This window comes from Humulus lupulus, chromosome X, assembly GCF_963169125.1.
Source record: "Humulus lupulus chromosome X, drHumLupu1.1, whole genome shotgun sequence".
In the NCBI taxonomy this organism is placed as follows: Eukaryota; Viridiplantae; Streptophyta; class Magnoliopsida; order Rosales; family Cannabaceae; genus Humulus; species Humulus lupulus.
The window spans coordinates 241243580-241270654 of NC_084802.1; the positions used below are offsets into that span (position 1 = coordinate 241243580).

General features: G+C 36.7%; 1 protein-coding gene, 1 long non-coding RNA gene and 1 pseudogene across 2 annotated transcripts; all 3 read right to left on the reverse strand.

Annotated features, from left to right (window-relative positions):
* Nucleotides 1-1506: 1506 nt before the first annotated feature.
* Nucleotides 1507-2994, reverse strand: LOC133806887 (uncharacterized). Its single transcript, XM_062244984.1, has 4 exons — nt 2858-2994; nt 2113-2533; nt 1609-1683; nt 1507-1518 (listed from the first exon to the last, which is right to left on the reverse strand). Exons 1-4 carry the CDS (start codon nt 2917-2919, stop codon nt 1507-1509), a joined length of 570 nt encoding a protein of 189 aa, XP_062100968.1. The 5' UTR covers nt 2920-2994.
* A 12939-nt stretch (nt 2995-15933) lies between these two features.
* On the reverse strand, nt 15934-23810 carry LOC133805066 (coatomer subunit delta-1-like; annotated as a pseudogene).
* On the reverse strand, nt 16228-17756 carry LOC133804969 (uncharacterized). The gene is made up of 3 exons (XR_009878726.1): nt 17639-17756; nt 16569-16944; nt 16228-16463 (listed from the first exon to the last, which is right to left on the reverse strand). It is a non-coding gene; the product is annotated as an uncharacterized LOC133804969 (long non-coding RNA).
* Nucleotides 23811-27075: the final 3265 nt, after the last annotated feature.

Here is a 27075-nt window from a genome sequence, read left to right on the forward strand (position 1 = left end):
TTATTGGTATGATTTTTTTTATATATTTGCAGTGTACTATCCTCCAACTGTCGGCATTACAAGCAACGACAACACCTAATAACTATCTGTAGAGACTTTTTAAGCAATTTTTTTTTTATTTCTAGTATGATTTTTTTTTTTTTATATTTGCAGTGTACTATTCTCCAACTGTCGGCGTTGCAAGTAACGACGACACCTAATAACTATCTGTGGAGGCTTTTTAAGCAATTCTTTTATTTCTGGTATGATTTTTTATATTTGCAGTGTACTGTCCTCCAACTGTCGGCGTTGCCAGCAACGACGACACTTAATAACTATCGGCGTTGGTAGCAACGGAGACATCTATTAATTGTCGGCGTTGGCAGCAACGACGACACCTATTAACTGCCGACGACGGTGACACCTATTAATTGTCAGCGTTGCCAGCAACAGCGGCACCTAATAACTATCACTACTACAAAAACGGAATTTCCCAACAGTTTTTAACTGTTGCTATTGAGCAACGACGACAGACGACTAACTGTCGTATTTGTCTATGCCGGCGTAAGGGTAGCTACGCCGACAGTTATTAGGTGTCGCCGTTGCTGGCAATGCCGACAGTTATTACATGTCGCTGTTGCTGGCTACTCCGACAGTTATTACGTGTCGTCGTTGCTGGCTACGCCGACAGTTATTAGATGTCGTCATTGCTGGCAACGCCGACAGTTATTAGGTGTCATCGTTGCTTGCAAAATAATTATTTATTTTTATGTTAAATTAAAAATTATGATTTAAATAAAACATTTATATACAAATCTAAAAAATTATAGATTAAAATAACAAAACTTATACAAAGTATTTACAAAGAATCATTTACTCTAATAAAAATTACAAATAAAATAAAACACTAAATTCATTGTCCAGCAACATATATTTCTTCTTCTTGTCCTTGTACTCATTCTGAAAAACAACTGAAGTGAAAACTACCACAACATATATAAAGTTGTAGTGATTAACTTAGCTTAGCTTCAGATCTTTACCACAACTGAAAAAGGCCTGGGGGTTAGCGGATATTTAAAGTTGTAGTGATTAACTTAGCTTCAGATCTTTACATATATACTTCTGGACAGATAACTTATGATGCGGCACCTCTTATTCAGAATTTCATTCTTTTAGCTGGGCCTTGATCAATGATGGGGTCAAGGGGAGGTGGTTGTGCCTCCCCTGTTTGCTGGGTTTCAGGGCCATTTTCCGATTCTGTGTTCGTGAAGTGGATGTAGCCTTCTGGAAATGGTGGTGGTGGTGGGGCTAGCGCTAGTTGCATAAATGCCAAGTGACCTCTCAGGAACAGATTAGTTGTGACATAGTAATAACTGTACAAAACAAACTGAAGTTTATTTATCTACTTAATTTTATTTATTTAACAAGCAGTAATAAATTAAAAGCCCAAGAGTTTATAGTAATTATCTTTAATCAAAGCATAGTTTGGGAATTTTTAAAAGAAATATCGCTGTATCATCTCAAATTTCAAGTCAAACTCTGCAACATGAGACAACAATATCAACAATGACAGTCCATGATAAGTAGACAAAAATTATATCACAACAAGAATACAATCTCAAGTCTCACCCCAGCAAATAGCAATGTGGATTTAAGCTTACGCTGAGTCAGTCTAAACTCTAGACAACCCGGTAATAATGGGATCTTAACAAATAACACAGTCAACATGTAATGTATATTTCAAGCATCTACACTTCTTGATAACATTTCCTAAAATTCCTTTCAAATTCTACCACTTGCCTTAAAATTTTCACATTCAAAAAAAGCAAAGTACCAATTGAACTTGTTACTTATTGATTTTGGAAATTACAAAATATAACAGCAAATGCATACCACAAAATAAATACCATCAAATTAAAGTTAAACGGCCTATGCACCCTTTCAAATGCCTAACATACCATTTGAGTACGTAATTTGTCTAGAGAACTTTCCCTTTGGACATATACATTTATTTGAAATGGAACCTATTATATTAAAAAGACTTTGCATATATTGTGTGTACATATCATTAGTCTATCTTTATCTTAAAACTTAAAAAAAAGGGTGGGAGGCAAGTCCAATAAGATGTCTTACCATATCCTCCAAATATGGTTCTCCTGACTCGGATAACAGAACTTGATGAGGATGTTGCCCATCTGTAGGTAATTCCAATCTTATTTGCAGCATCTCTGATTCTATCAAAGCTTCCATTTGAGCTCGCTCTCGATCTCTTGGATAGGTTGAATACAGGAATGAGTAGATAAGACAACAGAGGGCCATCGAAACTCCTATTGTTGTGTACAGTGCCTTGGCCAAAGACGCAGCATTTCCCCTAGCTGTGGCAATCTCTTCAGATGCAAAGGACCCTTTATCAACTGGTCTATAACCATAAACATGTTGTTCCAATAACCCGACTACAGGGGGAGCAAATGATGAGAGTACAGACTCACAAGATCTGTACAATGCATACACGCTAGTTCGTGACTTCCCAGGAACTATCTCTGCAAAAATAGGACTGCAAGGACCATTACATCTAAGTCAAAATTCCCCTTAGTACACTTTTAACTTTGATTAAAAAAAATCAGAAAAATAGACTGGTTTGATTTAGCAAGTTTAACAGCCTTGTGTCAATTCTAAAGGGACACACTTGCTGAAATATGAAGAACACTGAAAGAAACACCAGACCAGAGTACTCACTTGTTCATGGCCAGACCATTCCAGGAAAGAAAACAAACTCAAACACAATTAATCAGGAAAAAAAACTTCCTAGCACCCTTTTAATCATCAAATCCAGTAAAAAGATGAATCAGCTACTGAGCATTATAGAGAGCTAACTTACCAAAGTATACCTGAATATTCTCCCTGCCGCTGTACAGCCCGACCCTGTCCCCCCTGCGCCATCGAGCACAGACCCGAGACCCCCTCACCCGCCGTCGAGCCCAGCCCCCAAGCCACCAGTCGTTGCCGTCGAGCCCAGCCCCGAGCTCCCTGCTGCTGTATAGCCCGACCCCATCGCTGAACCTAGCTTTGTCGAACATGAAACCAACCCGCCATCCCACCTTGTGTCGCTAGCCTCCCCGTCCCACCTTGCACTGCAAGCCCCGTTGCCTCCTTTAGCCCACTGGAAGACAGAGATGGAGATGGAATGAGAGAGAGGGAAGGCAGCGGCTGGAGAGAAAGAAAAAGAAAGGAAGAGTTCGGGGGCTGAGAAAGGGAATATAGGGTTTTCTTTTTCTTTTTTAAATATTTATTAATTAAATGTTAACATAATTTAATAAAAATAAAATTATTGACCACATAATACATTAAAAGTATATATATTAAAAAATTAATATATATTTTCATAAATTAGTTTGTTTTTTAAATTATATTTTTATAAATATATATGTAAAAACAAATTAATATTTCAAACATATATATTTTATAATATAATAAAATTATAAATACAAAAATAAAATAAAAAATTAGAACTAAATAATAATAAATTTATAGAAATTTTAAAATAATTTTACAATATTTAACCAATCAATAAAACAACTAGTTTTTAACTAATAAATTTTTTACAAATATGTTAATTTAATTATATTATTCTTTATATCATTACTAATTTAAATTTTAATATAAAAATTATTATAAATACAAAAGTTAATAATATGAAAATTTTAGAAAAAAAATAGTTTTAAAATTTTTTAATAAATACATAATTTTTATAAATATATATTTACATAATTTAGTTTATTTTTTAAATTAAATTATTCATTAATTATATTTTTAGATTTTTTTATTTGAATTTCGGCGACATTTTATAACTATCGGTATTGAGCTTTTATTAACTGTCGTCGTTGAGGTTAATAGCCACAATTTTTAACTGTCGGCATTGATATCGAATTAACTATCGGCGTTGGGGTCAATAGCGACACCTTTTAACTGTCGGCATTAGTCTCGAATTAACTGTCGGCGTTGGGGTCAATAGCGACACATTTTAACTGTCGGCATTGGTCTCGAATTAACTGTCGACGTTGGGGTCAATAACGAAACTTTTTAACTGTCGGCATTGGTCTCGAATTAACTGTCGGCGTTGGGATCAATAGTGACACATTTTAACTGTCGGCGTTGGGGTCAATAGTGACACATTTTAACTGTCGGCATTGGGGTCAATAGCGACAGTCAAAAGCAACGGTGACAGTTATTAGCTGTCGGCGTTGGTCTCTATGCCTACAGTTTTTAACTGTCGGCGTAGAGTCCCGCTAAGCAATTACGACAATCAACAGAGTTGACTGTCGTGGTTAGGTGTCGGGAAAGCCCAGTTTTTGTAGTAGTGTTGCTCGCAACAGCGACAATGTTTAACTGTCGGCGTTGCCATCAATGGTGACATCTAATAAATGTCGCCGTAGCTACCCCTACGCCGGCATAGGCAAATATGACAGTTAGTTGACTGTCGTTGTTGATCAATAGCGACAGTTAAAAACTGTCGAAAAATTCTGTTTTTTGTAGTAGTGCATGACTAGTAAAAAAAACATCATTCCGATATATATATATATATCTCTTCTATATAATAAGTGTGTAGATAACGGAAATTCTTGGTTTTAACGGTTTTTTATTTTTTTAATGTTAACTTTAACGGAATATTTTTATATTTAACAGAATATTCTTATATTTAATGGTAGTTTGTAAACACTTAAACTTAAATAAAATAAAATAAATAATTAAAAATTAAAAAAAGATATTTTTGAGATATTTTACAATAATAAGTATTTACAAATAATAAACAATTAAACAAATTAAAATAGAATATTTTTTAGATATTTTACAATGATAATTATTTAAATATAATAAATAATTAAAAAAATTAAAATAAGATATTTTTGAGATATTTTACGATGATAATTATTTAAAATTAATAAAATCATACATTTTATAAATTAAATAAGATTTAATTAAACTTAAACTCACTTATTAGAATAATATCATATTAAACATATAATATAGTTTACTGTCAATTAGCAACAAATTACTTTTTTTTTTTAAAAAAAAAATAGCAAGAAACTTAAATTTAAAATCCACGTATAATATTTAATATTACATTAAACATATAATATATAATATCTTTTTGTCACTCCCAAATTTAAAAACTAAAACAAACATAAACTTAAACATAAATAAATAAATTATTTAATTAAAATATGATATTTATTTAAAATTTATATGACATTAATAAAAATAATTAATAAATTCTATAAATAAAACTAAGCAAACGTGCATATTGCACGTTAGTTGTATCTAGTATATATATATATATCGATTGAGTGAGGAGTGTATATAGAATCTTCTTTCTATATTGTATCATGTATCACTGTGATTTTTTTTTTATTATTTCATTATTCATTGCTAAACATTATTATATACATGTGGAACAATTATATTGCATCTACTTTATTGGTAACATTTGTGCATCCCATTTTTATTTTTCCCACAAAGATAATTATAATTCTATTTCTTTTTAAATATGAGTATACAATTAATCTAGTTATTTAGAATGAAAATTTTAAAAAAATTTCAAATAATTTATGTAATAAAAAATAGAATTCAAAAGAGCCCGTTACTGTCAAAACTTTATTGTTGGCATTGTAAATAATGTGGAATTTCTTAAAAAATTTGCTAAATATTCCAAATAAATACAATATTGTCTGTCATATAAAAAAAATTTGGGCGAAAAAAGTAAATGTGTCCCAATATCTCTTGCCATGGTTAGGCATCATTACATAACACAGATGGAAGAACCAACCATAGATATATTTGTTTATTGGCAATGCGCAGGATACATGTTCTCTTAATTTCCTGCCAGGAACCCTATTTGACCAAAGAACTTCTCACAAACTTTTTAACAAATATCGGTCCTCAGATATAATTAATCAAATTATATATGTATATCTCACTGCTAACTACCCTGTTAATTTAAATGATCAATCCGTGTAAAAAGAAAATACGTTTACAGATAAAAATATGTTTCAATATTTATAGACCTGTACCTTCTCGTTTCTATGTTTTGACAGAAATTTATAGTTCCATATCTAATATATATACATATATTACACTGTGTAATTTCCAACTACACAGTTCATCTTAATCTTTATGTGCGTTATTATGAGAAATGTGAAGTTATATTATAATAATTAATATTAATATTAATATTAACTCATATCAATGAAAATATCCAAAACCATATTTTTCATTCATTACTCCTTCCTACGTGGTACCAATGAAACACACTGATAATATAGCTGTTCTATTTATTAGAATTAGCTTTTAATTTGCAAAACTTTGTACTTTGCATTGCAACAACATAATCCCAGTTTTCACTATAATATAATTATTTGATTCATGTTTATTTGTTTCTGTTTATTTTTTATTTTTTAATGTAAATATTTTGTGAAAGGGCAAAGTACACGGTTTTTTGTTCTATCTTATATCCGTGGCACAAATTGAAAACAAACCTACGGCCGACAGAGCAAGGAGGGTGAAAGGAAATTTATAATTTATAATTAATATATTATATAAAATAAGAAAAATATACATAAAAGAGAAAAATAATATGAAGCTAGGTGTTGGATGTATGCCTTTTCCATAGTTACTTAATTTTTATATTTGTGGTTCCTAACTATACTACTACTCAGTTAATTTATTTAAAAATATATAAAATAAATAAATAGTAATTGGAAAACAAAACTACGTTGTATCCTCTTTAGAAAAAGGAACGTATATAACGTGGCATTCCATTTCCAATACAAGATATCGAAAAGAAAAGAAAGGAAAAGAGAAGAGAAGAGTGCGTACATTTAGGAATGTCAATTCACTCTGCAACAAAACCCGTCCTGTCCCGCGAAGTAACAACGAGTCAAATCTGATGGGGCAACAGGTCAACCCGCTCGCCCTATTGACACATATTTTATTTATTTATTTGTGGAAACAAAATAAAATTTCTTAAATTGTTAAACAATCATTATTCTCTAAAATAATCGCACTCAAAACAAAATATAAAACCAATAAAAAAAATCTCATGGTCAACCATTACAAAATACAAAACTAATAAAAAGAAAATCTATTGTCAATGTTCACATTTATTTATAATCTAATTCTAAAAAAAAAGTTAGTTTTGCGCATGAACAATAACAAAAAATGTCACTAAATAAAAAAAATCACTAAGACTTTTTAAACATCCAAGTATCAAAGCCCTATTTCCTTTATAGACTTTGATTATTTCACTACAATAAAAATGGTCTTTAGGGGCGACGGATGTCGCCACTAATACGACCCAAAATTGTCGCTGATAGTTAATATTTCGACGCTAATGTTGGTTATTAGCAGAGACAAAAAAGTCGCTCCTAAATAATTAGTATTAGCGGCAACAGTTTCGCCCCTAATAACTTGAACGTTGCCCCTAATAATCGTGATTCTCATATCATATTTCGTCCCTAATAGCATAATATTAGCGGCGACTATTATATTATTAGCAGCGAAAAATGTAGCCCCTAATACTGTTATATAATTAAAAAAATTTAAATAATATTTTTTTAATTTATAATATCAAAATTAAATCTGCATAAAAATAATAATATTAAAATTAATAATTTATTCAAATTCCACAACTAATACAATATTATCCAAATTAAAGATTCATACAATAATATATTAATTAAAAGTTATTGTTTAATATAATAATATATAAAACATCTCAACCCTTGGCGTCCTTTGTATTGTCCCCTTCTTTTGGTGGTTGTGATGCCTGTGGTGTGCGGATGCATTGACCGTTGATACTGTGGAGGCCATAAAGGAGAAGTTGTCGTCCTGATTGAAAGCCTAGCAGTGGTACATCATGCTCTCCATGGAGGATGTCGATGCCTTCTTCTCCTCCTGAATAGCCACCTCGACCTCCAGCTGTTTGGCTTTGGCCCCCTCGAGCTCAGCCTGAAGGGCTGCCGATGCAGCATTCGCCGCCTACTCGCCTTCTTGAGCCGTGGTTATGGCAGCCTTTGCCACCTGTTCGCCTGCTTGGGTTGCCACCGAAGCCTCCTTGGCACTTTGTTCACTTTGTTGAGAGGCAGCGAGAGCAGTTTGGGCCGCAGTCAGGGCAGCCTGAGCAGTCTGGAGCTTGGCTTTGAGTTCACCATTTCTGGCCCTGGCCTGAGATATGGTGCGATGATGAGCCAAGACTGCCTGCAAAATGCAAAGAAATAGTTAGGCACATACCAAGGAAAAATAATAAAAGTCAGGTCTGGGAAAATGCTTACTGTGAGGTTCATCCCCAGGACCGAATCCATGACATTCTCCTGGCTCCTCTCCTCGATCGCCCCTAGGTCGTTGGGCTTGGCCTTATAGAAGTGTTCCACCACGTAGTTCATCGTCTCGTAGACGGTCCCCCGAAAAGTGTCTAGAATTAGCTCCAGATCCTGGGCGTTGACGGGGATGCGAACAGTGGCAGCAGGGACTACTGGAGCTGGGGGACCAACCGGTGCTACCTGGTCCCGAGCAGGAGCTGGGGGAAAGCGAGGAAGGGGTGCTGCCGGACCCCTCTTCTCCGGGGCTGCGGGGGGCAGAGCTCCCGAGCCCGAGCCTTTCCCCTTGGCTGGGTATTTGGAAGCGGTCGCGACCAAGGGAGGCGTTTTCTTTGCTGTAGGCTGAAGTTTCTTGACTAGGGGGCCCTTGCTGGATCTCCCTTCCTGGAACATCAAGTAGATGTCAAGTTCCCCTCGCTGTGCCATCTCCTCACCTGAAAAAGAATGGGAAATGCGATAAGTGGGCATATACATTCATCAGTTTACAAAGAAAATACGTACAAAGTAAAAAAAAATCCTACCCTCCGAGCTAGAGGAGGAGACTACTTCCACGACCTCCGGCCTCGGAATTGCTATAGGGGAAGGACAGTCTAAGTCAACCACTTCTTGGATTAGGGGAGGTTCTAGGTCAGGCTCTACCTCAGGACTGGATTCCTCTACGTATTGTCTAAGTCATGGAGCAACTATACCCTCGAGAAGGGAGGGCCACAACCTAAGGTTGGTCCTATACTCCTCAAAGAAGGCCGAACTAAAAGACAAGGTGTTGTCTACTACTACGGTGCCCCTAGGACAGCCCATGTCATGACGTAGTACTAATTGATCTACGCACTGAAGCAAGGTTATATTACAGTCAGGGTCGTTTTGATGACGATGTACGAGCTAGTTTGGGTTAAACCTAACTAGCCTAAGGTCTGCGGCAGCCCTGTCTAGGTCCCAATAAATGTAACGACCCAAATTCGCTAATAAGGCTTAAGGGCCTTGATTAGCGTGCCAGGAGGGCACGATGGGAATTATGTGTGATTTTATGAGTTAAATGCATGGTTATGATTTAAAGCATGTTATTTGACTATTTATTTATCTTAGACGCATGTATATGTGTATTAGTATGCATGTAGGCCCTGATTGTGTTTGAAGGGCATAATTGTAATTTTAGCCCGCCGAGGGCATATTTGTGATAATTGTATTCCGTGATTTGTACCACGTGAGTGTGGTGTTATTTTGTGATGCACGTGCCGAGACGGTCCTAGAGAGCAATTTAACTTAAGAGTCACAACGGGATTTCTATACCCGGCTCGGGAGGAGCCTAGGGGTACCTCGGGAATTTTATGGTTAAGTTGAGATTTAGCGGGTAATGGTTATTGGAGATTTAGTAACCTGGGTAACCATTAGTTACTGCTGAGAGTAACAAGTTCTAGGTAGAAAATGGTAGAAATGAAATAGAAGTAAAAGGACTTAAGTGCCCTTGAGGTTTAGTTTGGAAAGGATAGGCAAGGAGGGGTAAAATGGTCATTTGGCTGGGAAATTGATTTATGGCAGCTGGGTTATAGGGGGTACACGGTTTGGGGCTTGGCATTGATTGGTTTTGATAAAAACCAAAGAGAAGAAAAACCAAAGGGAAGAAAAGTTAGGGCAATGAGAAGAAGAAGAAGAAGAAGAGAAGTGAAGGAGCTGAAATTTTGAGACTTAGGAGATGAATCAAGGGAGCTTGGGGAAGGGATTCTCTACTTGAGGTAAGGAGTTTATTCACATTTAAGACTTGATTATGTTATGGGTTAAGAGATTTGAGCATGGTTTAAGTTTGAACTTTGAGTTTTTAATTTTCTGAAATTTAAATCAAGGATGTGGATTTTGGGGATTTGATTGTGTGTTTGATTGCTTTGATGATGTTTATGGGCTGTTAGATGGGTCATATGAAGTTTGGATTTGATTTTGGGGTTTGGGTATTGGTTTGGTATGAATTGGGAAGGTTTTAGCTCGAAGAAAACGCAGGAGAAAACCCAGAATTCTGGGTCTGCGAAGGCGTGCCGCGACACAGCTTTTTCGTGCCGCGGCGAGGAGCCCCTGTCTGATGGGTGCCGCGGCACAACTTTCTTGTGCCGCGGCACAAGGCCATTTTCAGGGCACCAAAAGTTGCATTTTTGAGCTTTTGCTCCGGGGGTTCGGGGGATGTTTCCGGTGAATTGTTTTAGGGATTTGGGAGTCCCGAGAGTGCGGGATTGGTCCCGGGAAGTGGTTTTGGGTTGATTAGTATTGAGGGATGTTTCTTGTGTGTTGTGACTAGGTTGTTGGTGAGGCTCGTGCTTGAGGACCGTGCTCGCGGCTTTAGTGCATCAGGAAGCTCGGAATACAGGTAAGAAAACTATAACACCCGTAGGATAGGGCGTGGGCCCGTAGTGTGATGGTCGGGCATGGCCCTTTATTGCATGTTGCATGATGAGATGATTGTAGGGCGTGGCCCCGGATTGTATTATGTGTAAATGTTTAACCTGAAATGAACCGTGATGTGTGTGAATGTTTATTTCGAACGTACTATATATGTGATTATGATGAAATGTACGGCGTAAGCCGGGGCGGCCGTGGGCCGAGTACGGCGTAAGCCGGGGCGGCCGTGGGCCGAGTATGGCGTAAGCCGGGGCGGCCGTGGGCCGAGTACGGCGTAGGCCGGGGCGGCCGTGGGCCGAAAGTAACACCTAGCACATGGGATGCTATATATATTCAGGGTGGGACCCAAGGGATACATGAGTTATCCTCGCGGTGAGAACCGATACCCCAGGCTTCGGTAAGGCTCTGGGGCGGCTTGGCCGTGTTTGCTTAGGCTAATGATTGACTTGTTTATTGTGGATTATCTGTTATGATAAACTGTATACATTGCATATGTTATGTTTTGCATGAGTTTTCTTGCTGGGCTTCGGCTCACGGGTGCTCTGTGTTGCAGGTAAGGGCAATGACTGAGTCAACCAACCATGAGTACGGAGAGCGTGAAGCGACGCGTACATGTTTGGCCTGCCCGACTGCTTTGGTTGGGGGTTTATTTGAAAATGGCTGTAATAATCTATGATTTTTATGATTTATCAACTGTGAACTCATTTTTTAGATGTAAATAGTTTTCAAACCTTATTTTGGGATCCCAATGTTTAATATTATGAGTTTTATTGAAACAACGCATTTTTCTAATATTACAGCCTTAACTTTTAATTAGTCACACTTTCGTTTCAAAACCTCGGTTAGCGAGATCTTTGCACACTGATTTGTCTTAAAACTCACTAAGTAACGGCTCTAAGGAAGTAGGGCGTTACAATAAAGGTATGGGTTACCTTGGCCGGAGGGACCAGTTGCTGCCCCCGATTGAGCTCGGTCCACATCAGGTTCCCGAGCGATCTCAGGAGCTCACCTCTTTCACACAAGTGGCACCTCGAGCTCCTCTTCCTACTCGTCGCCGTTGACGACCGCGGCGCATCCCTCGGGGATGGGCGCCAGCTTGCGAGCCACTGTGTAAGTAGCCCGCGTCCTCCTCAGGGCCAAAGTATGGCCTTTAGAAATTAATTTACACGCCAACATCATCTCGTTAGAGACAAGCTGGCGGTAGTCCTTCTCGCTGGGTGGAAGCCCCGTCAGGCTATCATATTGACCCCCGAGGGTCTCTGATCTGGCCGTCCTCGCAAAAATGGTTGCACGATGATGCTCCAATTAGTATACATGCAAAAAATCTAAGAATAAAAAATAATAATAATTTTGCAAGCTGAGAATAGGAAGGAAACTTACGAGGACAGTTTAAGTAATGGTATTCGCAATTGCAAAACCCATTCGACATAAAGAACTGATCTTTGAAGTCGTTGGGATGGCTGGGCAGTTTGATGACTGCGGGTGAATTCGGGAAGCAGGTCAGATAGTAGAACCCGCGCCTCATCCCCGTTGATCCAGGCTGGCCTTGAGGCAGAAGAAATAAAGGATATCCGCAGGGGTGGGGACCTCCCACATCTACAACTGGAAGAGATACCTCAGTCCGGCCAGTAGACGATAGGAGTTCGGGGGAAGTTGAAATGGTGCCAGCCTCACATAATTGAGGAAGTCCGCGAAGTACTGGTCGAGGGGGAGAAAGGCCCCGGCCTTTAAGTGTTCATCACTCCAGGCCGCGAAATCCTCCTAGAGTGGTGCATAGCTCCGCTCCCCCTCGTAGGGAGGTCAGGCGATGAGAGCCCCCTTCCCAGCGTCGATGTTATGGGACAGCAGGATCTTATTAACCCTTCCTTGGGTCGTTATCTTGGAGGCAATCCTTTCGGCCTCGAAAAAGGCATCAGGAGCGATCGCGACCTCTTTCTTCACCACGGGGCCGAACTTAGGTAGGGGGAATCAGGGACAACCTCCTTTCCCTTGCGAGATTGCTGGGATGACGAGCCAGCTACGTTCTTCTTGGATGCGCCTTTCTTGGGTGCCATCAGCTCGCCTATCGAATAAGAATGACATAGTTTTTAGTGGACGACATAAAATTTTTTGAACAGGAGAAATAACAAAGGCCAGGGGTCCTAACACGCAAGCTGAATCTCAGCCTGCGGTGTGATGCCACGCGCTATCATGGGCACGCACTGCCGTGGGCACGAGCCTAGGTTTCCAACAGACCCCTGATATCCAGGGATCCGTGTGTCAGCAGAATCAAGCCATTACTTGTCTTGGGGAAAGGATTTTAAAGAAAAACCGCCTAAGAAACGTGACCCCTAAGCTACCCGATTTTATACCCTAAAAACCTCTCGTCTTCCATATCCTGAATGAGTTTTTTCTAAACTTACCCAGAAATCACCCAGAAATTACGTAGTTATGAACATCACAATCCTAGACATGTTTTAAGATCTACTCAATACGCCTAAAATCGAAACCTATGCACCAAAAGTTATTTAGGAACAGCCTACTGTTGGTGACTATAAAGTGCAGATTCACATGACAAAGAAAAAGGAAGAAAATTGAAACACACGAAAAATAGGAAACTTAAAGTATGTTCTCCAAATGAAAGTTTCAAGCAGCGTAGAAGGAGGAGTCCTGGGGAAATCCTTGATGACTGGGCTTCCGAGGGTTTTTTGTGGCGAGAATATGGGGATTTATGGGATTTTAATCAAAAGAAGAAGAAGAGTTTTTGAAGCTCGGAAGAGAGAAAATGAAGAAAAATTTCGAATGAAAGGTGATGAGTACTGAAAATTGCCAGCCCTATTTATACGTAAAAGGCATAAGGAAACGAGGACCGTCCGATCAAGCTAGGCAAGATACGAGGGTCATGATTAGAAAGACGAAACGACAACAAAAAGGTGGTCAGGCAATTTGATACAATCCTCGAAACCCGAACAGACGCCAATCATGGCGTTCCACATGTCCAGTGCTCAAATGATGGGTAGGGCCTGGATAATCGCAATGGAAGTTTAAAAGTCCCTGATAATCGCAATTAGTCAGAGAATGACGTCATAAGACACAGGCAGGGACTTGGGGGGCAAATGTATGCCCTGATATTCAGCCCGGGTACTGTTTGTAGCTCGAGTACAACTGCCATCTAAGAATAATACTGAGGGACCCACAAATTGACATCTCCTCGGTAGAGGCAGTGTGACCCCCCAGATAATAACACGAGCTAAGGAGTACGAATCGTTAAAGTACGAACTGGAGATGGATATAACTTACAGCATACGGGACACGAGCTGGCATTATGCTCAGGTCAGAGTCCTCTTACCACCTGCCATGCCCACAAGTTTATTAAGCTAGATATGTTATATATAAACGTGCGCGGTCAGACGTCGCATGTCCATTTATCCCTGAATTCTCGAACACATAAAAAAAACGTGCGTAATCAGACATCACGTGTCTGATTACGCCAGGCAACCCATGATCATTTCTACCTAATGATTAGACCTTACCTTAAGATATATTGTAATATTCACCATTTGTAGATGACAAGTCACAAAGAGGGATGTATATTCACGTGACAACCCCAACACCTACCCAGGGATCATTCTCCTATAAATACCAAGACCGTGGATAGAAAAGGGGTTGGGTTTTCTCTGTGTAATGCAAATACTCTGTCGAAATATAGAGAGACATACAGTAATAATATCGACTCGTGGACTAGGGGATTTTAACATCCGAACCACGTAAAAAGGAGTGAGTGTTCTTACTATATCATCTTTAAATATCTTTAAGAGGAATTATTATTCTTACGGTTTACCCTTAAGCACTAGTTTATTCTAGCTAAATTTGTAATACACTGTTGGTGAAAAACCGCGTCAACAATACCCCTTGACTCACTTCGAGTCAGGAATAAATCTCGTTGTGACTTTCCCACTAGCTTACCTCCTAGGATTGTCTCATGCTGAGTAACCCTAGCGTAACCAAATAATAATAAATCACCACACACATATCACATATATGCCAAATATGCTCGAAATGGCCAAAATATGAAAATCACCCAATTAATCAGAAATGGGTTCACATGCATATAATCATTTAATATCATAATAAATCAATTATGCCCCCCCCCCCCCCCCCTAATCAAGGTCCCAAACCTTATTGGGAAATTTGGGGCATTACAACTATCCCCTCCTTACAGAAATTTCATCCTCGAAATTTATTTGAACTGCCCGGAATATAAATTCCATACAACTGATTCTAGTTTCCCAGGTCATTCCCTCGACCTCACTGTTTCTGCAACATACCTTAACTCAAGGTACACTTTGTTCCTCAGAACCTTATTCTTTCTGTTTCATATCTGGACTGGCTATTCCTTACAGGATAACTTAGCCTCAATCTCCAGATTCTCATAAATCAACTCATGAGTTTCTTTCAACCCATGTCCTCAGCATGGAAATACATAATACATTGTATATAACTGACAGTGCCAAAAATAAGGTCGATCCAAAGTCAACCTGACCAGTCCTATCTAGGACTCAAACGGTCAAAATAATCTAGGGCTCAACTTTCCCTTAACTCCTCACCCCTTTCCATGGTGATACTTTATGGAAGATACAATCTTCTATTTGGAACTCTATGTTCCTGATTTTCAATTCAGTAAAACTTTTTCCATTTACTCTGAGAAGTGAGCATCCCAGCTCTAACCTCTAACAGTCTCAATGATCCCCTGAACCATCTCAGGATCCAGATATAACATCTCACCCATCTCATTCCAATGAATGGGTGATATACATCCTCTATCATACCTCATCCCATAAGGTATCTTCCCAATAACTGGACAACCACTACAAGAAAAAATTCTTTTAATAACACCAAAAATGTGTTATCAAAACATACGATAACACTTTATGATGTGTTAAGACCGACTATGTTATCGTAGGTCAGGGTACTTTACATAACACTTTATCAGTGTTATACAGATGTGTTATTGTACTGTCAATGATAACACAATTTCTGTGTTATTTTAATGTATAGATAAGTGTTTAATTATGTTATTTATAGGCGATTATATAACATTTTTTTTGTGTTATACTACACTTTAGTATAACACATGTGTTATATTAGTTTAGAGAAACATAATCTTTTTTTACTTACACAAAACTAGGAAAACAAATATGAAAGTTGAAGCCAAATAAGGTAACATAAATAGATTTTTATTAATTACTCAAATGTAATTAAAATATTTAGTCTACTAGTCTAGGCTTAAGAAATCATATTACAACATAATTTATGCCCAATTCAGATTCCTTTATCACTAAATACAAAAAAAGAAATGTATACAAAAATTAGTGAAATACATTCTTCCATTCTAAAGGCCTCAACTACAAATGTTGTCAAAAATTGCTCCAAAGAAATCATCTCAATATACCTGCACATTGTAAAAAAAAAAGTAATTTTATTATTAAGAACATAAGTAACCAACAAGGCATCAAGTATGGCATCCAAATTAACAAGTAGAATGTGAATATGGCTGTTAGAGGTCCTTTATGAAGCTCATGCTATTCCTCTTATTCGAGCAGTTAACAATAAGTTCGAGTGGAATAGACAGATCACCACAAACTGATAAGAACATATACAAACACGATGGCCATAGATAACAGAGATACATACTAAATAGCGATGTGTATCTGGGTGTTCAGCGTTCAACCTCAGTAGTTGCTTTACAGCCTGCACTCCAAAGACAATTTAGTCATCAGTTGGCCTTATGCAGCTCAAGACAAAAAGAGGGTCAAAATAAAAGCTTCTCAGCCACACGCTTAAACAAAAGCTTACCTGAAAGGCAAGCAAAACCTTCTGTGGGGAAAACCAAGGGAACCTAAAAAAAAGACCACAAGAATAGGTGGGGAAAAACCTGAAACATAAATAGCCAGTAACAGCTCCAATACACACAAAACTTCTAGATAACTACAAAACCTAACAATAACTAAAACCCATATCAAAAAACAAGCCTAAAAATCAACATAATAGACAGCTAGTCACCTATAAGATCTACATTAATATATAACATAAGAAACAATATACAGAAGATACCACTTAGAATACCTTATACAAAAGCATTTCCCCATGTTCACAACGTTCATTATCAGGAGGAAAATCATCTTCTAGTGTCCCTTCATATGCTTCCAGAATTTCAACTGCTTTTAAAGCACTAACAAGAAAAAATAAAATTTAATAGACCAAAACTTATACTCAAATTTAATAACCCAAACACACAATCAAGAAGAATTTATCCACTAAAAATGTAAAGAGGAACTATTCTTACATATTTACATATGCTGTATAGAAAGAAAAAAAAAGTATTGTTTGTATATATATATATATAATACTTAAACATATGTACAAAAGAGAGGAATAACATATTCTAAAAGCAACGGATGGACTGTATTAACTTCCACATGATTTATTTGATCTAGATTTTTAAAAGGTTCAGCTTACATCACACTATGTAACATACTTTTTGACAATAAATTCAGAACATGAATTACAAGTGTAATTTTTTTACTGAGAACAGCTGCATGAACCATGACAGCTATTAGCAAAAAATTAATAGCAATGGCATGACCAATGTCAAAACCACTATTTGAAAATATGAAGTCATAGATCTACAGTCTATAGTCTAGAAATTTCCAGTTGTGTTTAAAGCACGAATCAATTTGAATTACGAATGAGAGAACATAAGTTTGGAAACTTCTTGGTTGTTTATATCAAACATTAAGTATTTGAGTAACATTAGTAAGTGGGACCAACAAGAAAAACAATTTAGGTTTGTCACTGTAAATGATGGCCATTAGAAAGATAAATATATATAAATAAAGGATCAATAAATAAGGTCCAATTCGTACTTTGAGTTTAAATGATGAGCAACAGCAAAGCCAATCCAATTCATACGATGATTTGATTTTAGAGACAAGAGTTGTTGTTTTGTCTCGACAAACCCTGCCAAATCTCGCATTTGCGCCTGTACCACAATAGATAAAGAGCCATCATTAACCAAAACAAATTAAGGATTTAAATCAAGAAAAAGGCACTTCTCACAAAAAATGATGTAATAAACAAGCATGATGCTAGCAGCTATATTTAACAAGTGTCATGTATTCCAGTTAACTTTGAAACAGAAAATATAAGTGCTAAACTTCAATATTGTTTATAAGTTACCAACAGAGCATAAGTCTCTAAAAGAAGAAAATTAACATCAAAAGCATACCTGTAATAGTGATAGATCCCGCAAAATTTCAATATTGTCTGGATCGATCCCCAGTGCATTTCTATAGTATTTGATTGCCTCCCTGTATTCTCTATCGGACCGATAAAGAAGACCATAAACATGCTAGCATACATGACTTTTAAGATCATTCTGCAAAGAGACAAAAAAGCCTTAGAGAACTAAAGACCCTACTGATTTTGAAAACAAAATAGAACATTAAAATTTTAGACAACACCCTCACCTTTAATCCTTGCCGTACAAGCTCATATGCTTCAGATTTATGGTCCATGCAATTTAATGTCAACCCCTTCATTTAGACTTCAAAATTCTATTAACTTAAAACACTAATATAGCTATAATTTTTCAAACAAGGATAGTGATAACTAAACTTATTGAAGTAGCACTAATGAAATTTAAGTTGAGCTTTTTATGTCCCACGACATAAAAAGCAACATTCCATCATATGCAAATCAAATCTCATAATACCAAATTTCTATATCAAACCTAAAAAGGTGAGAACAATTGAAAAGGAAAAAAGAACTCTTCTAGATTTAGTGCCACAGGGAGGAAGAGCACATAGCATCTAAAAGATTGAGCTAAATGCATACCCTTAATTCATCATATGCCCAATAATATTGAGAATGCTTTCCTCCAGGCCCACCAAAAGCTTCTTGCCAAGAGTCAAGCAAGACCAAGATTTTCTCCCTCACTTGCATATCTGCCTGAATGTTACAATCCACGTGTTTCAAAAGTGACAATCCATACAAATTCTTAATCAGAGAAAATAATTTAGATGCATAGAGAACTAGAAGAGAGCACAATTCCACCAATAAAAGTTTGGAAAACAGTTACTAAACAAAAAGACGGGGAAATAAACGCCTATCCAACTTTGTTTGGCAAAAATAATATCCTTAACAATTCGGACAACTTAGAGCAATGCGAACAATGCTCTTTTTCTCACTATCTTCTACAATTTACACTCCTCTCATTACCTGACAAGAGCAATAAAAAGTTAATGTCTTAATATTAATTTTCATCTTATAGTAATAAGATTTCACATGTCAAGCAATAAGAAGGAATATAAAATAGGGTGAGAATAGAGTGCTGCTGGTACTTCATTACACACAAACAAAGCACAATCATAAATGAAACTTGAGCCTATGCTTCAATAAATTACCAATTTCCTTGAACGACCAAACTCAGTGAGGAATGGCCAAATGGAACATCAAAAAGTCTTCCAAATATCCATTTTATCGGTATTGCACTTTAAATAAAGGCACCTTTAACAAACATAATAATTATGCAATTTAAACCTAATTGAATATTTGCTTCTATAAAATAATAATATTGTCTCAATAATCAGATGTTACTGTAATCCCCACAGTTCTTTACCATTGTTTCTAATAGCTACAGAACTCGAATTAATTCAACAAACCAGTTAGAAAAGATTGACCACAAAAGAAAGGGGTTTTTAGGTAGAATATACATATTTATACATATAAAAATACCAGATTTAATTCAAAGAAGAAAGAACTCAAAATATGTAGTAAATCTTTAGCTTACCATCTTAATACTATGTCCAAGGTTTTTGCTGGCTCTCTGCTGCGGATAGTTCATCTTCCAAAGCTCCCTATATATAGAAAATTTACAGTTACAGAGCACAAGTATTAAAAATAAAGATTGAAAATTTTAATGAAAGCCCAAGAGCCTAATTAGTCTCACTAGGAGTCCTAATCCTGATGCTAACTAATTAGACTCCTTAACTACATATAAAACTATCTTGAGTGGTCTTATGAAGTAATGCATTGACTATGCAGTTAGTAGACACAATTTAACCATGTAAGAGAATTTACTAAAAACTATCAGAAACAACATGAATAAAAGCAGTATAAACTCCAACTAAAAAATTGATTTTTATCGGATTAAATTATGAAAATTCATTAACAAGATATGAATCAAAATGCTGCATTAATAAATGGAAATTCTCATAAATATAAGTTTATAGGCAATAAAATTAACTTCAATTACATAAGAGATCAATAACCCAGAAAGAAAAACCATATTAAGCAATTATGGTGACTAAAATCGAAATTATACTGATACCCAGATGAAATGTTTGTAAGAAAAATTCAAAATCGAAACTTTGAACCAAAAACTGAGATAAGTCTACAGATCAGTGCTCGAAGATACGACAAATTGTCAACAGCATCAACTAAATTACTTAAGATGTTCTTAGTCTGTTCAGCATATCAAATCATCCTGACAATCATAGCACAATTATAACAAGACAAACTAAAGCAGGACAGTTGAAGGACAACCTTGGAAGTCCATTATCAAACACAAAGACAGGAGGCCTCCTGTTGACTCACTGAAGAAACATTATTACTAGTTTCCTAGCCTGATGACACATTAAGACAAGGTCTAAGCTTACCTACTATGTCATCACATACATTATATCTCATCTTAAAATTAAACTATCACAAGGATTACAAGTAGAAAGTAGCTTGGACTACATTACCTGAACTTGGATTTGCCCATCTTCTGCATTTAGAATCTGCAGCGACAGTGTTCCCTGAACATCAAAGTTACTGACACCACCATCTCATTTCAGTGTTACATTTAGTTTCTCCTCAACAGCCAAAGTGATGGGATCAGTTAAAGGTGGGGCAGATGATCTAGATTGGCCTACTTTTGGCTGCACATCTTCAAGGATAACCTCCCCTTCTGCTTTCAAAGACTCCAAGAACTGGTTAGTCCTTTGTGATTTCCCTAACTGCATACCAAGACCTTTCGGAGGAGCATTGGCAGCCGAAGGTTGACGACCTGAACCTTGTTAATATAGAATATACAATTAAACCAATGGTGTTGGAAGAGATGGAATAGATTTGATATTCGTCACAAGACAACCAAAAAAGAACTTAACGAAGCACGCTCTCAAAATTGAATCTTAAATGAACTGACCAGTTCAAAGAGTATAATTAAGTACTGCTGAATTATTTTGAAAGAACTGAAAGTAAAGTTGAAACAAGTACCAGCATTACACATAAAATTCAATATTAAAGAGCATGAACAAACCTTTAGACTTGATAGAAAATGGATCGATCTCAGTGTTCAATCCAAAACCAGAACCACTCCCAAAACCGCTTCCAGTATTTGAAATTCTCATCTCACTAAAGCTACTCTCTATTCTTCCTGAGCCCATTGACATAAACCCTCCCTTATCATCCCTATTCTTTTCAAATTGCAAACGATATGATGATGTGCAATGTTGATATAACATACAAATGAAGGAAATTATACAATGAATAAAACTACTGAATAGGCCATTTCAGAAGCCTCGTACAGTACCTTGCTTTTGTCAATCTCACTAGCTTTACGTTTCATGACATCTTTCGTCTCATTAATCTTGCTCTGCATTACAAGTTTGTGCAGCTTCTCTTCGTGACTCTCCATTTCACAGTACTGTTTAACCTAAGCTACAGTTACATTTTCCTTGTGTCCAAGAGAGATGACCTCGTCAAAAGCCAAAATCAGCTCAAAAGCATTCCTGCAAACACCCTCTTCATCTAGAGACATAGAATACTCCGGCACCTAAAGCTAGTTAAGGAATAAACTTATACAGATATTTCCACCTACTTATTTAGATAACAATTTGATGGAAATAAAACCCATTCAAATTGTAAAATGGATATACTGTACAAAAGACTGAAAAAAAATAGGGGAAAAAATTGAATAAATAAGACCAAAAGAAACACCACAGTGAGGTATACATGGCAGAAGGCTCAGCTGGAAATTTTCAGGGTTCACCAAGACCCCAATGTCATACTTTTCCTAACTAAGAGATTTGTGAGGCAAATGAAGTTGTTGACATTTTTGTAAAGGCTTCAACATGCCAATACAGAAAAATGATTTCTTATTTTGCAAAGTGAGCTAATGGTGCACATGAATTTAAGTTCACACTTAACAAAAGTGGAGTAGAACAAAAGAAGTGGAAACAGTCTTTGTGCTCTTGCCTAATAATACATCTCTCATGCCCTTTTCATAGAAATTAGAACATACATGCTAAGAATAATTGACAAAAGGCAGAACAAAAAATATCTATGGTAAAGGGGGAAAGTTGCCAAGTTATTCATGTGATATAATATTTTTTTAATAGAGAGAGAAAAAGGGCAGAGAAGAATACACATGCTAAAACATTTCATAATAAACCCAACATAGAAACATGTAAAAAAATGGCTTTTGTGTGGACAATGTGATAAAAATCATAAACCGTTTAAAAAAAAAGATACAAGCTTTGAGAGCAGTCGCAGTGTCTCCAAATCTTCCAGAATATTGCTTTGTTTGTTTGTAACAAGTAGCAAGTACAAAGCTTCAATAGGCTGGTAAACATAGCGAACATTTTCAGTCTCAAAATATGTATGCTGTTTTCCAGTGCCTATCAACTTTGGGAAAGATGCAAGAAGACCTTCTATTCTTATGCGAGACATGTCCACAAATTGTCTAGAAACAAGTACTACCAAAGCAAGAAATAAAACCACCAATTAGAACTCCTAATCACTTGCATAATGAAACTTAACAACATTTTACTCATGTACAGATGAAAATAAATAACAATGCTAGGTACTCGAGGACAGTGAAAAATTATATGTAAAAATGGTGCTTGCCCTTAAAATCAAAGAAATTACTGCAAGGATTTTATATGCAAGAAAGAAAAGGAGAAGGTGTAGAAAAAAAATAAAAATAAAGACAAAGGTTTAGACAATGCCAAGAGGTGCACCATTATTCTGAAAGTTTCATTCACATTCACATTCCTATCCCATTTTACCCAAAACAAAAACAAAAAAAAATCCATTATGAAGTTGTTGCTACAAAATAACTTTACTATGTGAGAAAGCAGAGTTTAAAGACTTATGAGCTACCAGAAACCTCCATGAACAATGTACTTTACCAGTTCCTTTCAATCAATCTTCTGATCTGCCTATAAAATATGGCCTGTATCCACGGCAAACTCTTTCCACAATTGCATTCTTTTAGGTAGCTAACATAAAAATAATAAAAATCTAAACAAAACTTCATTATAAAATCCAGTTTTACATCGAAGTGGTTGTTTCATTACCATCATCTTAACCCATAATATAACATTCCTAGGGTAGTTTAGACATTTAGCAATTGAACTGTACACGAGACAGCACATTAGCAACTGAACAAGACATGAGTTCTACAATTACAATAAAAGTATTCTCTCTTGTCCAGCTTTATGTAATTACATGAAATTTTGAAACTGACAAACTCAAAACTCAAATATTACTGATAAATAAATTAAATAAAAAAATGTAAGACAAACAAATACACACCTTTCCCAGACTTGGTTACGATGGAAGCAGCAAGAACAACCTACGTAGAAAGTGAAGATGATTGATAAGCAATAAAACAGATAAATGTAATACATATTTATATATATATATATATTTGCAGCAAGATAAATGTAATTTAAAAAAAAATTATAAATGTCAAATTTTGAAAATTCAAAATACTTGGTAATATTTACAAGCATTTAACCATTTCAATCACTCAAAATTATTAATGCATGCTTATTTTCATTGCATGTCTCCAAACGCGAAATGGACCACTTACCCATGCTATAAATCAAATCCATAATAATGATAATAGTAGTAGTAAATAAATAAATAATCAAACATCAAAACCCAACTTTGAACAAAGGAATAATGGGAAGAGAAAACTCTTACCATCTTGTTATGTCGAGATATAAAAACAAACAAGCACGACCAAAATGGAGATTGTATCCAGCACCTAAAAGGCAGAAATTTGGTGAACTTAAGACATTAACACAATTGCCAAAATCAACAAAATATGGAGTATCATCATGCAGCCCAACGTCGTCATTCGACTGTTGATAATCAAATCACATACTCTTATAGGCACACCAATGCATGCTAAATACACAGTAGTGGAAATATTTCGAATCAGGGAATGAAAAACTTCACATATGTATTAGGATTTAAGTCTACAAAAGGTACTAATTTTAATAAACTTGTGATCCCATTTCACTATCGATCTCTAATGTCTCATAGAAATTCGTATACAATATTATCACCACCCCGGCGAGGTACAACAAAATTCACCAAGAAAAAGTTAGGCCTGACAAGAATGGAGATTTGAATAGAAATTATTTCGAAACTAGATCCAATTCACCCTGAGCATTCAAACACCTGAAACAGTAATTTCGCTAAGATCTAAGACAACATAAGGTGGATCACGTTTGGAAATCCAGAGTAATAAAACAAGATCTCACAAAGTAAAAACCAAAACTTCCTACGGAAGCTCCTAAAGAAAACAAACATTCCCAGCTAAGTATTTCAATCTGCTCCTTGAGTGAAAGCAGAGGCCCATGAACAAACCCTGAAAGTATTACTCACACTTGATCTTCTTCTTCTAGTCCAAGCTAACAACCACATTTGGTTTTTCACTCATTTCCTTCTGAATTTCTTTGTTTCCAGTAGCTTGAGTTGAAGAGCTCCCCGTTGATGGGGTATGGCCGTGGAAGTCGAAGATCGAGCATAGACGAAGGAGAATGTCAGCCTCTCAAAGGTTAGGTTTGGGTGTTTCAGAGTTGAGGAAGAAGAATTGGGTTTGGAATGAGATTGGAAATGAGGAGGTTTTTTCACTTTTGGAAAAGTGATTGAAACTATTCTAAAGTTAAATAAAAAAAATGTGTTTTATTTGAGCGGGCTTTCCACAGATGCCACCTTTTTATTTCATTTCCCTCTTTTTCATTACCGAATTTTTTACTTTACTTATTAGTTATTATAATACTTTTTCAATAAAGTTATATTCTTGTGTTGTAGAAAGGGTTATTTGTTGTAGTGAACTCTCTCTCTAATTATCATTAGTCTGAGGATAATGAACTGTACTGAATTCCATCTATATACTCATCGACTTCCTTAACCTTTCCAAGCCCTGGAAGTAACAATAGGGTCTCCATCTGATAAAACAGACCTTGAATTCCATGAAGGCGCACTATCTCTTTCACATAGAGATCTGAACACGGATCCGCTGCATTACTTATCCTTACTGATAGAAGTGGCTCACTTTACATAATGGTCCATAATGACCCAATCCAAATCACGCTGACCCACTAACCTGGGAAATCCCACCGCGAAACCCATCGCGATGTTTCCTTATTTCCACTATAAAATACTCAAAGGCTACAATGGCCTTACTGATTTCTGATGCTCTGTCTTGACCTGCGAATAGGTTAAGAACTTTACCACGTATTCCATTATGTCCCTCACCATCCCAGGCCATCAATATTAAGCTTTCAAACATTGGTACACTGTCATGATATCTAAATGAAGAGAATAAGAGAGTAGCATAAGATTCATCCAGAATCTCAATTAATCTAAGTGTCCATCGGATTCCAAATCCGATCCTTATACCTCAATAAATTCATACCTGACACTGTTTAATCCTTAGCTAATCCAGCTAAGACTTTCCACTCAATCTTTCCTATTTGTGGTTCACTTAATTGTTTTCCTTTTTAATCCTCTTTGAGATAGTAATCTCAAGCATAAAACTGACCACCTGGCCCATTAGAGACTCTACTCTAGTTCTGGTAAGATCCTTTAACCAACGTATTGCATAAGCAATCACTTCTCCCTGTCACTGAGGTTTCATAACCACATACTAATTGATTCTGATCTGCAAGAAGACTCAGAACTCTTTCCCAAGGCACATATAATATCTTGCCCATCCAAGGAAACTCCTGCCTACCGAGGCGCTCCTTGACCTTGGAAAATTCCCGCAAGAAATACATCACAATACCATCGTCCAAGACGAACACAAATCCCATTCAAATAATCCTTTGAATGCTCTGTCCATCTAATTCATCAAGACGAATCAACATTAGTTACCCTCTCAAATCATAACTCGGCACTCCCAGTGCCCTTACCTGATACAAACAATCTTTTGTTTAACCTTCTCTCTGATCTCTAACTGGTACTACCCAGATCTAAGATCCACCTTAGAGAATGTCATATTACTCAATAACTGAACCCCTTGGGTCTTACAACTTTGCTGAAGTCGTTCAAAAACAGTGCCCTAGACCTGATTCCATTCCTGGGCACTAATCTAATCACCATTCAATTTCTTCATATAAAGGAAACCCTGGCAGATCCCCTGGAAGCACATCCAGAAACTCACAAACTAATCCAGTCTGTCATGATCCCACTAGCACAATCTAAGTGGTATCCACCACACTAGCTAAGAGTTCCATGCATCTCCCTGCAATAGAACTCTAGCTCAAAATACAGATGTCCTCATCATACAAAATCCATGCACATTGCCAACTGTCATAAGGCTTTCCACTCTCAAGGCCAAGAGTTACTATCCTTTCCTTGCAATTTAGCATTGCTCCACAATTACTTAACCAATCCATACCCCGGATCGTACCAAAACCAGTCATAACTAGCTTTATCAAAACCATTGATGAGTCATTTTCATCATAACCCTACTCATCTCTTAAATTACCAATACAGTATTACTTTCCCATCATAACATAACCATGCAATCTTCATAACAACTCTATGATTCTATATAAGCAACAAAAAAAGAGACGGCATGGCACAAAAACCATTCAGCATAACTCAAAAATCAGAACTAGAAAGCTGACCGGCCACCCCTGAGGAACTAGTCTCAGTCTCAGTCTCTCACTGCCTCGGAATAAACATTTGAGCTGGAGTCGAGCTTTCTATCCCCTTTTTCTCATCCTTTCTTAGCCTTGGGAGATCCTTCTTGAAATGTCCAACCATGTCACATAAGAAACATGCCTTTGCTCGGCATTCTCCCAGATGACGCCTCTTGCATCGAGTGCATACTGGACGAGTCTTCTAGCTTTCCTTCTTGCTTTCTCCAATAAATGGGGGCATCACTGCTTGAAATCTGTGCTCTCTAGCACTCTCCTTCTCATTTCTTATGCTCTCAATAGCCAGAGCCTTCTCTACCACCTGAGCATAGGTAGAGATTTCATGCACTGGGGCAACTCTAATGCCCTGAGCT